A 15,073-nucleotide genomic window follows, 5' to 3' on the forward strand; every position below is an offset into this window, starting at 1 on the left:
AACCTCAAGATCAAGGAGTCACATGCTACCAACTGAGCCAGCCAGGTGACCCTCCTATAGTTCTTTAGACCAGAGTTTCTCAGCTCAAACACTACTGACATTTTGGGGTGGATAATTCTTATTGTAAGCTTTTATTTATTGAGAGAGTGTAAGTGGGAGAAGGGGCAGAGGGAGGAGACTCCCTGATGAGCAGGAAGCCCAATGTGAGTCTGATCCCAGGACCCTGGGATTATGACCCGAACTGAAGGCAGACACTTAACTGACTGAGCCACCCAGGTGCCCCTGGGTAATTCTTTCTTGTTGTGGGGCTGTCCTATGCACCGTAAAATGTTTAGCAACATCCTTGGCCTCTGAAAACTAGATGCCATAGCATTCACTCACCCAGTTGTGAGAAGTGTCTCCAGACATTGCTAAATGTCCTCTGGGGCAAGTTCACCCCCTGTTGAGAACCACTTGCTTTTAGAGTATATCATGTTTTCTACCCTTTTTACTCAACAGTTAATCAACTCTCAAGTATTCACTAAAATTCTGAAGGAAGTACACACACTAATAAAAAAATTATTTTTAATTAAAGAAGGCTTAACTTAAGACATCATACTGACATCTACTGGCTTGGTGCTAAACTGTACATTTGACATATACTGCATTTTTAAAAACCCTCAAAATTATAATATAGGTGCTATTTTGGGAAAGTAGAACAATTAAATGAAAGCAGTAACATTAACATTAGTACTATTTGTTTTTTGCAAAGTCTAACATATATAATAACAATGGTAATTGTCTTACTTAGTTTTTGGTGTACTATCTTTTGGATGACTTGAATTTTTAATGAATAGTTTAGAGACTGATAATTAGAGGGGATTTTTTTTAAGACAAGTAAAAAAGTTTGATTCAAAAAACTTGCAAAAAATTAAGCAGCATGCTATTTTATGATTTATACTGAAATTTTAAAAGACTAAAAATTTTTTATAAAAACCTAATAATGATAATTCTATAAATAAAACTGCAATTTTCTAAGTATTTTAATAAAAGACATTTGGTAATTAAATACTACTATCAATTAAACTGATGAACTTTATTGGGGTTAAAACTATAACAAAGTTCATCCTAAAACATTTTGCAATGCAAAATTATTTCACTCAAGGAGTGTTTAATAATTTGAATGCCAGGAATTACAAGCAATTTTCAAAAGCAGACTCTTCACATTCATAAAACTTTATACATCATTTGAACTAACATATTTATACTACTAAAATCAAACATGCATCACTTTCAAACATTCTTGTATCATGATTTTATATATTACATTATTTAACACCATTCCTCATCACTACACGTATTTTATCATACACTTGCACCATTCTCCTTGGATTTCTGATCTTTATCTTCATTCTTGACATTATCCTGTAACACAACAGACAAGGGAAAAGTGTATTGTATTAGATTCTCTTAAATATAAGTTTAAAAATAGACAGTCAACAGACTCTCCAGATAGCTCATTTTGCCATCTAAAGAAAACTGACACTGGGAAAGTAGAAAAGAACCTCTCAATTCTATGCAGAACAGTTTCTAGTATTTGAGAAAGCTATTTAAGTCCTGAGAAATGAGAGGTCCCTAGGAACAATAGTTCCCTGCACAGTAGTAAAAATTTTCACCCCTCGTTCTGAGTAGACTGAGGATGTAGAATGTCTCAATTATTCGAGTTAGTTTATAATGGCATGGAGTTACAGATTTTTTTTTTTTAGTGACAAAAAATAGTGAGGCGCCTGGGTGGCTCCATATGTTAAGTGTCTGCCTTCATCTGAGGCCCTAATCTCAGGGTCCTGGGATGGGGCCCCACATTGGGCTACCTGTTCACAGAAAGCCTACTTCTCCTTCTCCTGCTTATCCTCTTTTTCTTCTCTCTCAAATAAATACTATATTTTAAAAAACTAATAAATTGATTTTGATAGTGCCAAAGGGTTTCTTAACTCTGCCCAACAATAAATAGGTATAAAAGAAGTAAATGCGGGCATCCCTGGTGGCTCAGCGGTTTAGTGCCTGCCTTTGGCCCAGGGCGTGATCCGGGGGCCTCAGGATAGAGTCCTGTATTGGGCTCCCGGCATGGAGCCTGCTTCTCCCTCTGTCTGTGTCTCTGCCTCTCTCTCTCATGAATAAATAAAATCTGGGATCCCTGGGTGTCACAGCGGTTTAGCGCCTGCCTTTGGCCCAGGGCGTGATCCTGGAGACCCGGGATCGAATCCCACATCGGGCTCCCGGTGCATGGAGCCTGCTCCTCCCTCTGCCTATGTCTCTGCCTCTCTCTCTCTCTCTGTGTGACTATCATAAATAAATAAAAATTTAAAAATAAATAAATAAATAAAATCTTAAAAAAAATAAATGCTTTTATTTCCCTCAAATTCAATTCACTCTATAGTTCTAAAAAAATGCAAACAAAATTTGCTTTAAGTCTACAATACATAAACCATGTTGACATTCCAACTAAATTCTCGAAAAATATAATATTTTGGAAATTTCTTTTGATTAATCTGACAAAGGACAGAATACTACTATTTGCTCTGAGAAAAACTAAGAGATTAAAGACATTAAAATTTCCAAACAGATTTAAAAGTTAAAATAAACTGAAAAATGAAACTACAAAATCGCTAACCTTCTTCAGAACAGTGTGGATTTCATCCATTACTGTAGATAAGTTTCTGATTGTCTTATTGAGTTGGTTTTCAAACTGCAAATTCATGTTTTCTGAAATCTTTAAGTTTTCTTGCAACTGACTAAAGTCCTTTTTAACTTCTCTGAGTTCACCTGAGAGGCTCTTGTTGGAATTTTCCAAATTTAATATGGTTTTTTCATCTTCATCTGTTTAAAAAAAAAAAGAAATTCACCATTTTACCCCTTTAAAATCTCTAATTTAACTTTGAGATTACAAATATTTAAGGAAGCAGTGCCTGGGTGGCTTAGTAGGTTAAGTGGCTGGCTCTTTATTTTGGCTCAGGTCATGATCTCAGGGTCCTGGGACTGAACCCTGCATTGGGGTCTGTGCTCAGCAGAAGTCTGCTCTATCATGCTTTCTTTCTCTCCCTCCCCCCACTTGTGTGCGCTCTCTAAAATAAGTAAATCTTAAAAAGAAATTTTAAGGAAAATAAAAAAGTTATTCCTTAAAATAGCCACAAATGTCACAGTTAAAAAGCATTTAAATTAAGTTTTACCCAAGTATTACTTCTAAACCCAGGTTCCATTTTTAGATGAGTATATGGATTAGAGAAAGCAGAAACTGACAACTAAGTAGAACTAGGGAGGATATAAAAAGTGCAAAAGAACAAGTGAGGAATCTAAGAATTCACATGAAAATCTAAGATTAATTCTTATAAAGCTAAGCAATTTTATAGTTTTTAATGGTCAAAAGTAAGTTGCATTATGTGCCTAGACTAAAATGCAAAGTATGGATATGTGTACACAGGTATGTATATACAGGTATGCATAAGTGGGTACAATTTTCAACAGGCTTTTCAAAGTACCAAAATACCCAATGCTGTTCCTTACCCGTTTTTTCTTCTAGCAACTGCAGCTTTTGTTCTACTTCAGCTCTAACTTTTTCACTCTTTTCCAATTTTTGCAAGAGGCTTCCTACATCTACCATGGCACCATTGTACACGATAAGACCAACATTTTCTTCCACATCCTTTGATTCTTGTTTTACTGTTGGTGTTGGAAGTAACAGCCTGTTCCCTATAAAAGAAAAGATCACTATTTTATTATTTTTCTTTTTTAATAATTATAATAAAAATAACACAACCTAAGAATAATATACTCAAACCTAGCATATCTTCCTGCAATGCTTCAGATTCTTCATGGTTTTCTTCATCTTTTGAGGTGTCTGTTAATTTCCGGTAAAAGCAAGATTCACGGAGTACTACTTTATTAAGAAGCTTCTTTACCTGTTATGCAAGCAAATGAACAAGTATAAAATGAGAATACATTTTTGATTCTCCTTAACTGTGTTCTAATTTTCACATGTGATTAACAATGGCATCTATATTCTCAGGTATACTTTCCCACTCAAGAACACTTGTGGGTTGTTGGTTTTAAAATATTTTATTTGGGGTGCCTGGTTGCTCAGTGGTTAAATGTCTACCTTTGGCTCAGATTGTGATCCCAAGGTCCTAGGGTCCTGGGATTGAGTCCCGCATCGGGCTCCCTGCATAGTGCCTACTTCATGCTCTGCCTATTTCTCTGACTCTCTGTGTCTCTCATGTATAAATAAATACAGTATTTTATTTTATTTGAAAGAGAGCAAGTGTGCGTGCACACACAGATGGGAGGAGTATAGGAAGGAAAGAATCTCAATCAACTCCCCATTAAGCACGGAGCCTGTGTTTAATCTCCTAATACTAAGATCATGCTCTGAGCTGAAATCAAGAGCTGAATGCTTTAACCAACTGAGCCACCCAGGTGGCAAAATTTTTTTCTTTTTAAAGATTTTTCATATTTTCTTTTTTTTTTTTCATTTATTTCTTTAAGGGAGAGAAAGAGGATGAGCAGGGAGAAGCAGACTCCTTGCTGAGCAGGGAGCCCAACTCAGGGCTGGATCCTAGGGCACTGAGGGTCATGAACTGAGCCAAAGGCAGAGGTTTAACCGACTAGCCACCCAGGTGCCCTCCTTCTGTTTTTTTTTTTTTTTTTTTTTTTTTTAAACTGTCTTCTCTGGGAAGCCTGGGTGGCTCAGCAGTTTAGCGCCGCCTTCAGCCCAGGGCCTGATCCTGGAGACCCCAGGATCGAGTCCCACATCAGGCTCCCTGCATGGAGCCTGCTTCTCCCTCTGCCTGTGTCTCTGCCTCTCTCTCTATGTGTGTCTCTCATGAATAAATAAAATCTTTAAAATAAATAAATAAATAAATAAATAAATAAATAAATAAATAAATAAATAAAACCTAAAATTCAGATTATCACTTGAAAAAATTTTTGTTAGTAAAAACCACGTAACGCTGATAGAAACACTAATGCATAGATTAAGGTATATGTACTGCTTGGCTTAGTTGGAAGAGCATGTGATTCTAAATCTCAGGGTTGTGCATTCAAGCCCCACACTGGGCTTGGAACCTACTTTGAAAAGAGAGGTGGGGAGGGGGACCCTGGATGGCAAAGTCGGTTAAACCTCCAATTTTTTTTTAAGATTTTATTTATTCAAAAAAATTTTATTTATTCATTCATGAAAGACACAGAGAGGCAGACACATAGGCAAAGGGAGAAGCAGGCTCTATGCAGGGAGCCGATGTGGAACTCGATCCCAGAACTTCAGGATCACGCCCTGAGCCAAAGGCAGATGCTCAATTGCTGAGCCACCCCGGCGTCCCTAAACCTTCAATTTTTGCTTTCAGCTCAGGCTCTAATCTCAGGGTCTGGAGATCAAACCCCACACGGGGCTCCACATTCAGTTATGGAGTCTGCTTAAAAGATTCTTCCATTCTGACCCTTTCCACATCCCTTTGTGTACACACTCGCTCTCTCAAATAAATCTTTATAAAAACGGTGTATGTACAAAGATATTTATTACAGCATAATCTATAATTCTAAAAAATGAAAACTGCCTAGAGGGTTTTCTCAGCTCAGCTGTTGACCAGTCAGGTCATGATCCTCACGTCTTGGAATAGAGTCCCGCATCAGGCTCCCTGCAGGAAGCCAGACCCCCTCTCTCTTGTCTCTCATAAATAAATAAAATTTTCAAAAACCAAAAAACTGAAAAAAGGAAAAAAAAGAAAAGAAACTACCTAGCAACTGAGACTATTCAAGGCAATTATGGTACATCTATATTACAGAATGCTTTACAGTCATAAAAAGAACAAAGTGGGTTTCTATTTTCGTGGTAGAATGATTATATATTGTTAAATGAAAAGAATTGTCCAAAGGCACCAGCCAGTTCAGCTGGTACAGCATGGGACCCTGGGGATTTATGTTCGAGCCCCACACCGGGTGTAGAGATTACTTAGAAGTAAAATCTTTAAATAAATAAAAAGAGGGATGCCTGGGTGGCTCAGCAGTTGAGCACCTGCCTTCCGCCCAGGGGTGATCCTGGAGTTCTGGGATCAAGTCCCACATCAGGGTCCCTGCATGGAGCCTGCTTCTCCCTCTGTGTCTCTGCCTCTCATGAATGAATGAATGAATAGAAAAAAGAAATAAGTTATCTATCTGTAATGTGTAAAATGATTTTATGTATATATTTATACACATATATTATACATCCTTATACAAAATGTCACATATACACACATATGAGTTACTTACAAAAAGATCTAGGAGATTACATGAGGCCAGGAAAATATAACTTTGGAGGGGACTTCCTATTTTTTTAAAATTTTACACATTTCAGTATTTCTTGACTATATCACTATTAACTCGTATTACTCTTATATTTCAAAAAGATTGAAAAGATAGTTAATTTTCATTTTAAACATTCATAAGACAGATTACCTGAGCCCGAGAAAGATGTAGTCCAAGAGTATAAAGTATTTCTTCCAAATCCTTTTCAAGAAGATAACCACAATGGCTTTGATCAAAATAAACAAATGCCATTAACAGATCCCTGTTAATAGTGATCATTTGAGTCTTTTCTTTTTCCTAAAGAAAATGTGGAAGATAATAGTACATAATCTTTACCCCTGAAATGTGAGAAATTGACACTGTGTTCATACAACAAAAACATGGAATGACCTTTGCCTTATCTTACAAGTTAAAATGAGTTGATCTGGTTTATATGTATCAGAGAAAGGAATAAGACATATTGCTTATCTAACGTAAGCACAAATATCAAAAAATAATTGGCTGAATTTTGCACTGAGTGGTAATATATAGATATACAAGGACTTAAACTTCATAACTATGTTATGCCTAGAAGCCTGGATTGTATGAGAAATGGAAATTATTATATTGTAAAGAATAGAGTACTCAATAGATACCTTATCTTTAGAGGGCCTCTCCTTGCAGTACCTGTTGATATCTCTTTTGTCATCTCGTTTGTTTATTTCTTCCTCATCTCGATCTATAAAAGCAACACAACAGCAACAAAATACTCATTAATATAGATATTTTCTATTACTGTAGACATAAAAAATAGTTTTCTATTACTGATCAGTTTTCAAAAGACACAATGGAAAGAAATAGCATATGAATAAAAATGGTTTGGACTTTAATGGGGTGCTGGCTGGCTCAGTCAGTAGAGCATGTGACTCTTGATTTTAGGATTGTAAATTTTAGCCCCACATTACGTGTAGAGATTACTGAAAAATAAAATAGTAAAAAAAAAAGGGCGGGGGGATCCCTGGGTGGCGCAGCGGTTTAGCGCCTGCCTTTGGCCCAGGGCACGATCCTGGAGACCCAGGATCGAATCCCATGTCGGGCTCCCTGCATGGAGCCTGCTTTTCCTCTGCCTAGGTCTCTGCCTCTCTCTCTCTCGCTCTGTCTCCCTCATGAATAAATAAAATAAAATCTTAAAAAAAAAAAAGAATTATAGTTTTATTTTTTGTTTTTTAGAGAGGAGGGGGAGAGGAAAGGGAGAACGAGAAGATGGGAGGAGAAGCAGAGGAAAAGGGATTCAGAGAATCTCAAGCAGACTCCCAACTAAGCACGGAGCCCAATGTGGGGCTTAATCTCACAAATCTGAGAATCATGACCTGAGCTGAAATTAAGAGTTGGCTGCATAACTGACTGAGCCCCTCAGACACCCCAGAAATGAATTATAAAGAAGAAAAGGAAGAAATGTATAGAGACACTAGAAGGAGGAAAAAATTTTACTTTATTAACGTATCTATTCCATGAGTAAGTTGCACATTTAAAAGTAGTGAATTTTGGGAAGCCTGGGTGTCTCAGTGGTTGAGTGTCTGCCTTCAAATCAGGGCGTGATCTCGGGGTCCTGGGATCAAGCTCCACATCCAGTTTTCTGCAGGGACCCTGCTTCTCCCTCTGCCTATGTCTCTACTTCTGTATCTCTCATGAATAAATAAAATAAAATAAAAGCAGTGAATTTTGTAGTATGTATCAGCACTTAAACGGTTAAAAAAATTGTGTCCTTGGAATGGATTTTTCTCATATATACTAAGTATAGAATAGTTCAGCTGCACTATAGATTTATTATTGTGGATAAATTAATTTAGCATTAATTAATGCTAAGAGCCTGTTTCTTCCATTACAAAAATAGAGAAAACAACAGCCTCTGAGTAGAATTATAATTACAAGTTATTTTTATTGAGTATACCATATACTAAACAAAGGTTAAATTCCTTTATTAACATTTTATAGACATGATCCACCTTATGTGACTTCAACTTGAAAGCTGTTATTTTCAAAACTTTCTCTCTCTTGGAACATAGATTTTTTTTTCCCCCAACACAACTATCCACATGAAACATTTAAAGGAACAGGCTCCTGGGGCTCCTGGGTGGCTCAGTTGGTTAAGCATCTGCCTTTGGCTCAGGTCATGATCCCGGGGTCCTGGATGGAGTCCCACATCAGGTTCTCCGCTCACTGAGGAGTCTCTTCTTCCTCTGCCACTACCCTGACTCATGCTCTCCAAGATAAATAAAATCTTAAAAAAAAAAAATAAAGGAACATGCTATCTATAAAAAACTACTTTGTAATCTTTTTCCATGTCATTAATCCTCCAACAGTTTCTTCAAGAGCTGCACAGAATTTAATTGCATGTCTACAGCAAAATATATTTAAATAATTCTCTATTATTAAACATTAAGACAGGAGCACCTGGGTGGCTCAGTCAGTTAAGCATCCAACTCTCATTTTGGCTCCCTCATGATCTTGGTGGGGGTTGTAGGATAGAGCCCCAAATCAGGTTCCCCTCTCTGGCACCCCCCAACCTGCTCTCTAAAATAGACAGATCTTAAAAATAAATAAATAAACAAACAAACAAATAAATAAATAAAATAAATAAATAAATAAAATAAAATAAATGTTAAGACCAATTCTGATTTTTGCTTGTATAGACAATATGGAATGAACATCTGTGTTGGTATTTTATTTATTTTATTTTTAAAAATATTTTATTTATTTATTCATGACACACACACAGAGAAAGAGAGGCAGAGACACAGGCAGAAGGAGAAGCAGGCTCCATGCAGGGAGCCTGACATGGGACTCGATCCCGGGTCTCCAGGATCAGGCCCTGGGCTGAAGGCGGCACTAAACCGCTGAGCCACCCGGGCTGCCCTGTGTTGGTATTTTAAAGGATACAGTCATTAACATTGTCAAATTTCTGTTCAGAAAAAGTGTAACATTTTTTTAAGATTTTATTTGAGAAAGAGAGAGAGAGCGCATGAGCAGAGGGAAAGGGAGAGGGAGAAGCATATTTCCCAACAGGTCCTGGAATCATGACCTGAGCCAAAGACAGATGCTTAACCAACTGAGCCACCAGGTGCCCCAATTAAACTGACTATAAGAAATAACTCTTCTATTTAACCTTGTCAATTGTTAAACTGCATCTTTTATTAAAAACTTTTTGTTAAGAGGCAGCTGGGTGGCAGTTGAGCATGTGACTTGTGGTTTCAGCTTAGATTATCATCTCAAGTGCCGTATCAGTGTCCACGCTTATGGGAGCCTGCTTAAGACTCTACTTAAAGATTTTATTTATTTATTCATGAGAGAGATGGAGAGAGGGGCACAGACATAGGTAGAGGGAGAGGCGGGCTCCCCATAGGGAGCCCGATGCGATGCAAGACTCAATCCAGTACCCCGGGATCACACTCTGAGCCAAAGACAGATGTTCAACTGCTGAGCCACCCAGGCATCCCTTAAGACTCTCTCTTATCGGGATCCCTGGGTAGCGCAGCGGTTTGGAGCCTGCCTTTGGCTCAGGGCGCGATCCTGGAGACCCGGGATCGAGTCCCATATCGGGCTCCCGGTGCATGGAGCCTGCTTCTGTCTCTGCCTGTGTCTCTGCCTCTCTCTCTCTCTCTCTGTGACTATCATAAATAAATAAATTAAAAAAAAAAAAGACTCTCTCTTATCCTGCCCTGCCCCTGCTCTCTCAAATAAACAAATCTTAAAACAACAACCACCTTTTTATCAAATTGATTGGTAAAAATACTCATTGCAATATGCTCCCCTGATTACTAAGAAGATACAACATGATTTTAGACATGAAATGGCATTATGTTTTCATTTTTTAAAAAATCACCATTCTACTTTATTTGAAAAAGAGTGATCTTCAAGTAACTTGAGAGGATAATGAAATACAAAGTATGGTGGGGGAAATAAAGGAAAACTATGAAAATATTGAAGCAAGCAGCAACTGGAAATACCAGGGAAACCAAATGAGAACTATAATCGATCACCCTATTTGGCTTTGTTGTTTATGATATTTGTTCAAGTTTCTATTTAAAGCCTATTTGGATATTTAGACAGCTCCAGGAACTTGCATATATATCAGCAAAAAGGAGAGAAAAACTCCTCTTTCTCAAGATTTTAAATTTTTTTTTAAAAAATTTAATTTTTGGGATGCTTGGGTGGCTCAGAGGTTGAGTGTTTGTTTGCCTTTGGCTTGGGGCATGATCCTGGAGTCCTGGGATCAAGTTCGGCATCAGGTTCCCTGCGTGGAGCCTGCTTCTCCCTCTGCCTGTGTCTCTGTCTCTCATGAGTAAATAAAATCTTCAAAAAAATACAAAAAAAAAAAGTTTTTTTTTTTTTATTTTTTATTTTTAAGTAATCTCTGTACCTAGCGTGGGGCTCACACTTATAACTCCAAGATCAAGAGTCACATGCTCTACTGAGTCAGCTAGGTGGTCCCCAAAGTACTCTTTTCCTTATTAAGAGCTTATATATATTCAAGTGGGAAAAGACAGAAAATAAAATAAGTAGTATAATAGAATAGCTTCTGAGTTCTGTGAGTAGAGCAGAATAAGAAGGGATTCTGAATGTGTATTGGTGGGGAAGATTGCAATTTTAAATAAAAGTGGGGGCAGAGCAGGTCTCACTGAGAAAGTGACTGCTGAACAAAACTTCAAATTTGAAACCATCAGGAAGGTAGATCTCTTGCAGTTTGCATGCAGAAGGAATGGCCCTAATATAGGGGCATACATAATGGGTTCAAGAAAGTCACAAAGTCTTAGGTGCAAAAGCCAAGTAGAAAGAGTGGTAAGAGATAAAATTAGAGACTTGATGTGATAAAGTATTAGAGGTCACTGGAAACACTGACTTTTCACATAGAGTGGAATGGAGAGCCACTGAAGCAATCTAAGAACAAATGAAAGAAATCAAACAAATAAATGACTTAAATTTTCCAAATGTTATTCTGGTAATTATGTTAAAAAGAGACTTTAGAGAAGGGAGTAAAAGCAAGGAAATCAGCTAGTAGGAGGTTTTTATGTATTTTTAAAGATTTATTTATTTATATGGGGGCGGGGTGGCAGAGACATAGGCGGAGGGAGAAGCAGGCTCCCGGATCCCAGGGCCATGCCCTGATGTTGTATGTAGAGATTATTTAAAATCAGTCAATCAATCAATCCTCTCCTCTATCATACACAGACGTCACAGGGCAGTATTTAAGGGTCTATAGGTTGCACTTATATTGATAGAAGTTTGTTTGTTTGTTTTTTAAGGATTGAGTACTCCACACCGCAGAGTAATTCCTCCTAGAGTTTTAACGGTTTTATTTTTAAAACCAGGTCCAATGAGCTTTCTGAACAGCTGTTGTAGCTATAGAGAAAACAGCTTCCTTCAGAGAGCAGTACTTTGGGTGGAAAGGATGAAATCCCTTCACATTTGCACATTTTTTAATTGCTTATCTATTGTATTCTGCAGTAGGGTCTAAGTACAGATAAGCTATCACCTCAGATGGGAGCTTAAAAAATTTTTTTCCTCCTCAACACCATGGTTCCTTTAACATGTTTCCAATATTCCCAGGTAGCCCACAGTGTCCTACAAAAAAACTCTGGGTTAGACATATGGGGTTCTGGGTAGTGTTAACAGAAGAGGGCAGAACTGGTATAGCTGATCATGGAGAAAGCTGACCTGGCTGGTGTGGTAAAGAGAAGCCAGCTTGTTTACATGCTCATTCCAGGACTGCTCGCCTTAAGCAGAAAGTGCCATTCAGGATCTAGTTTTGGAGGTTTATTACATATGTCTAGTTCTCAATTCCAACAGTTTAGTGAAGATCTAAATAAAATGCTATGTTCTACCTTAAACATAGCATGTTCTCATCTATTAATAAAACAATATAAACAGATTTTTACTAAACCGTATTTCACCGTTTCTATTCTAAAAAAGAAAGAACATTAGAATTATAGACTGCAATTATACAAAGTCACCAAACAAAAAATGTATTTTTTCATCCTAAGGAGAAATAAGTAAATTTGAATCTTACCATCTTCTTCATCCTCAGCTTCTTCTGCTTCCATTGGATCATATTCATCTTGATTATTATCTTCTTCAGTTTCATCATCATCTTTAGAATCCTCTTTTCTTTTATCTTCTTTCTGTAATTTAAAATGCCTTAAAATAAGCAAAATATCTGACCAAACGTTAAACGATTAAAACAAAACAAAAAAACATAAATTTATTAAATTTACTTGAAATAGAATCATATTTTAAAATTCTCTTAACAATATACTTTAGGGGATGTCTGGGTGGCTCAGCAGTTGAGTGTCTGCCTTGGGCTCACAGCATGATCCCAGGTTACTGGGATCAAGCCCCGCGTTGGGCTCCCCACAGAAAGCCTGCTTTGTCTCCTCTGCCTATATCTCTGCCTCTCTCAAGAATAAAATCTTAAAAAAACAAAAACAAAAACCCAAACCCAATACATTTTAAAAGTAAACTACCATTCACAATATATGTAAATAAACCATTATGCTGTACACCTTAAAATAAAAAAAGGAACAAATTACCAGAAAATGGTTCTAGATATTTATATAGCCTTAATTTGAAAAATTAAATTTCTAATAATACACAAAAATCTTTTAGTTTGGCCTTTATATTTTGCTATCCAATGGAATCCATCATCATTTGTTACTCTAAAGACTAAAGGAAAACTTCTAAATAAGGTTGCTGATGTAATGGAAATAATTACAGACCTTCCTTTCATCTCTATCTTCTTTTTTATCTTTATCATCGCCTGATTTTCTCCGTTTGGGTTTTGGCTCATCAGTTTCATCATCTCTGTCTTCTTTTTTATCTTTTCTCTCATCTTTTTTGCTTTTCTTTTCCTTTTCTTTTTTGTCCTCTTTCTCAGGAAGAGATAATAATGATTTGTATATTCTGACACCAAAATCTCTTTGAAGCATTTCGTTGAAAAGTTCTGCAAATAATGAAACCTATAAAAAGATACCAACAGTAACTCAGCTAACTTAAATAGAAAATTGAATAAATCCAGCATAATAATTCATCAAATGACTCGCCACATCTAACAATATGCGCTAACAAGAGAGTGATAATAATTGATGTCAATGATGTTGATCTTCAAAAGACTCAAAAAACTCTCTTGAAGATATAAATACTGTTTAGCATACTTTTGGCCAAATTTTAGAAAGAATAACAAAACTGTACCACAAAAATTTTGAAATCAGTATAAAAAAGGATTTCTATTTTACACAGCATTTAATCTTCATGATAAATATTTTTATTTACTCAACGAGTTTTTCTGAAATGCCTCCTATGCTACCAATTTTTCTAGGCATTGGGAATACAGCAGTGAAGAAGATAAAAATCAACTCTAGGGGCGCATGGATGGCTCAGTCAGTTAAGCAGCTGCATTCAGCTCAGGTCACCATATCAGGGTCCTGGGATCCTGTCCTGGAATACGCTCACTGCTCAGTGAGTAGCCTGCTCCTCTCCAACCCCACTGAGGTTCTCTCTCAAATAAGTAAAATCTTAAAAAAAAAAAATACTGACTCTAAGTGCTAATGATCTAATGGGAAGAGTAAAAGATAACCAAAGCACCAGCAAATTTTAAGAAGAAAAAAAAGGGGGGCGGGGGGAATTCCTGGTGGCTCAGCAGTTTAGTGCCTGCCTTCAGCCCAGGGCGTGATCCTGGAGTCCAGGGATTGAATCTCACATCGGGCTCTGTGCATGGAGCCTGCTTCTCCCTCTGCCTGTGTCTCTGCACCCCCGCCCGTCTCTCATGAGTAAATAAAATGTTAAAAAAAAGGAGGGGGGATAAACTCAGAATAACAATAAAGTGCAGTGTAGTCAAAGAAGATCTCTCTGATTAGATGACATCAGAAAAGTGACCCATGGGTAGGCTGGGTGGTTCAGTGGTTTAGTGCTGCCTTCGGCCCAGGGTGTGATCCTGGGGACCAGGGATCAAGTCCTACGTCGGGCTCCCTCCATGGGGCCTGCTTCTCCCTCTGCCTGTGTCTCTGCCTCTCTCTCTCTGTGTCTCTCATGAATAAATAAATAAAATCTTTAAAGGAAAAGATTGCAAAAGAAAGAAAGAAGAAAGAAAGAAAGAAAGAGAAAGAAAGAAAAAGAAAAGAAAAGAAAAAAAAGGAAAAGAAAAAGAAAAGTGACCTGAAAGTGGCAAAGAAATGGGACATATTGATACCTAGAAAAGCATTTCAGGCAGGGGACATGAACTGAGAATTCTAAGAAGGGAGCATGCATTATTACTATGCAAGCATCCACAGACAATGACATACTCATGAACCTAAAATTATACACTGAATTTTCTATATAAATATTTCTAAGTACGGGGTGCCTGGCTGGCTCAGTCAGAACATGCAACTCAATCTCAGGGTGGTGAATTTGAACCCCAAATCAGGTATAGAGGTTACTTAAAAATAAAATCTTAGGGATGCCTGGGTAGTTCAGCAGTTGAGCACCTGCCTTTGGCTCAGGACAGGATCCCAGGTCTGGGAATTGAGTCCCACATCAAGCTCCTTGTGAGGAGCCTCCTTCTCTCTCTGTGTATGTCTCTGCCTCTCTGTCTCATGAATAAATAAAATTTTTTAAAAAGATTTTGTTTGTTTGTTTATTTATTTATTTATTATTTATTTATTTATTTATTTATTTATTTATTTATTTATGAGAGAGAGAGAGAGAGAGAGAGAGAGAGAGAGAGAGAGAGAAAGAGAGAAAGGCA

At 37.3% G+C, this 15,073-nt stretch overlaps 1 protein-coding gene across 6 annotated transcripts in view; it reads right to left on the bottom strand.

Moving 5' to 3' along the window:
- Positions 1 to 550: 550 nt before the first annotated feature.
- The window catches only part of CCAR1 (cell division cycle and apoptosis regulator 1), a 60,525-nt gene continuing 46,002 nt past the window's right edge, over positions 551 to 15,073 (bottom strand). For all 6 annotated transcript variants that reach the window (XM_055325131.1, XM_055325132.1, XM_055325135.1 and 3 more), the window contains 8 exons: positions 13,068 to 13,307; positions 12,362 to 12,473; positions 6,951 to 7,033; positions 6,466 to 6,612; positions 3,815 to 3,935; positions 3,541 to 3,726; positions 2,651 to 2,856; positions 551 to 1,404 (listed from right to left, as the gene is read on the bottom strand). In XM_055325131.1, the coding sequence (XP_055181106.1) occupies positions 1,345 to 1,404; positions 2,651 to 2,856; positions 3,541 to 3,726; positions 3,815 to 3,935; positions 6,466 to 6,612; positions 6,951 to 7,033; positions 12,362 to 12,473; positions 13,068 to 13,307 (1,155 nt within the window). In that variant the 3' untranslated portion in view covers positions 551 to 1,344. The remainder of the gene's footprint in view (positions 1,405 to 2,650; positions 2,857 to 3,540; positions 3,727 to 3,814; positions 3,936 to 6,465; positions 6,613 to 6,950; positions 7,034 to 12,361; positions 12,474 to 13,067; positions 13,308 to 15,073) is intronic.

Source organism: Nyctereutes procyonoides, unplaced genomic scaffold (genome assembly GCF_905146905.1).
Source record: "Nyctereutes procyonoides isolate TBG_1078 unplaced genomic scaffold, NYPRO_anot_genome, whole genome shotgun sequence".
Taxonomy (NCBI): Eukaryota; Metazoa; Chordata; class Mammalia; order Carnivora; family Canidae; genus Nyctereutes; species Nyctereutes procyonoides.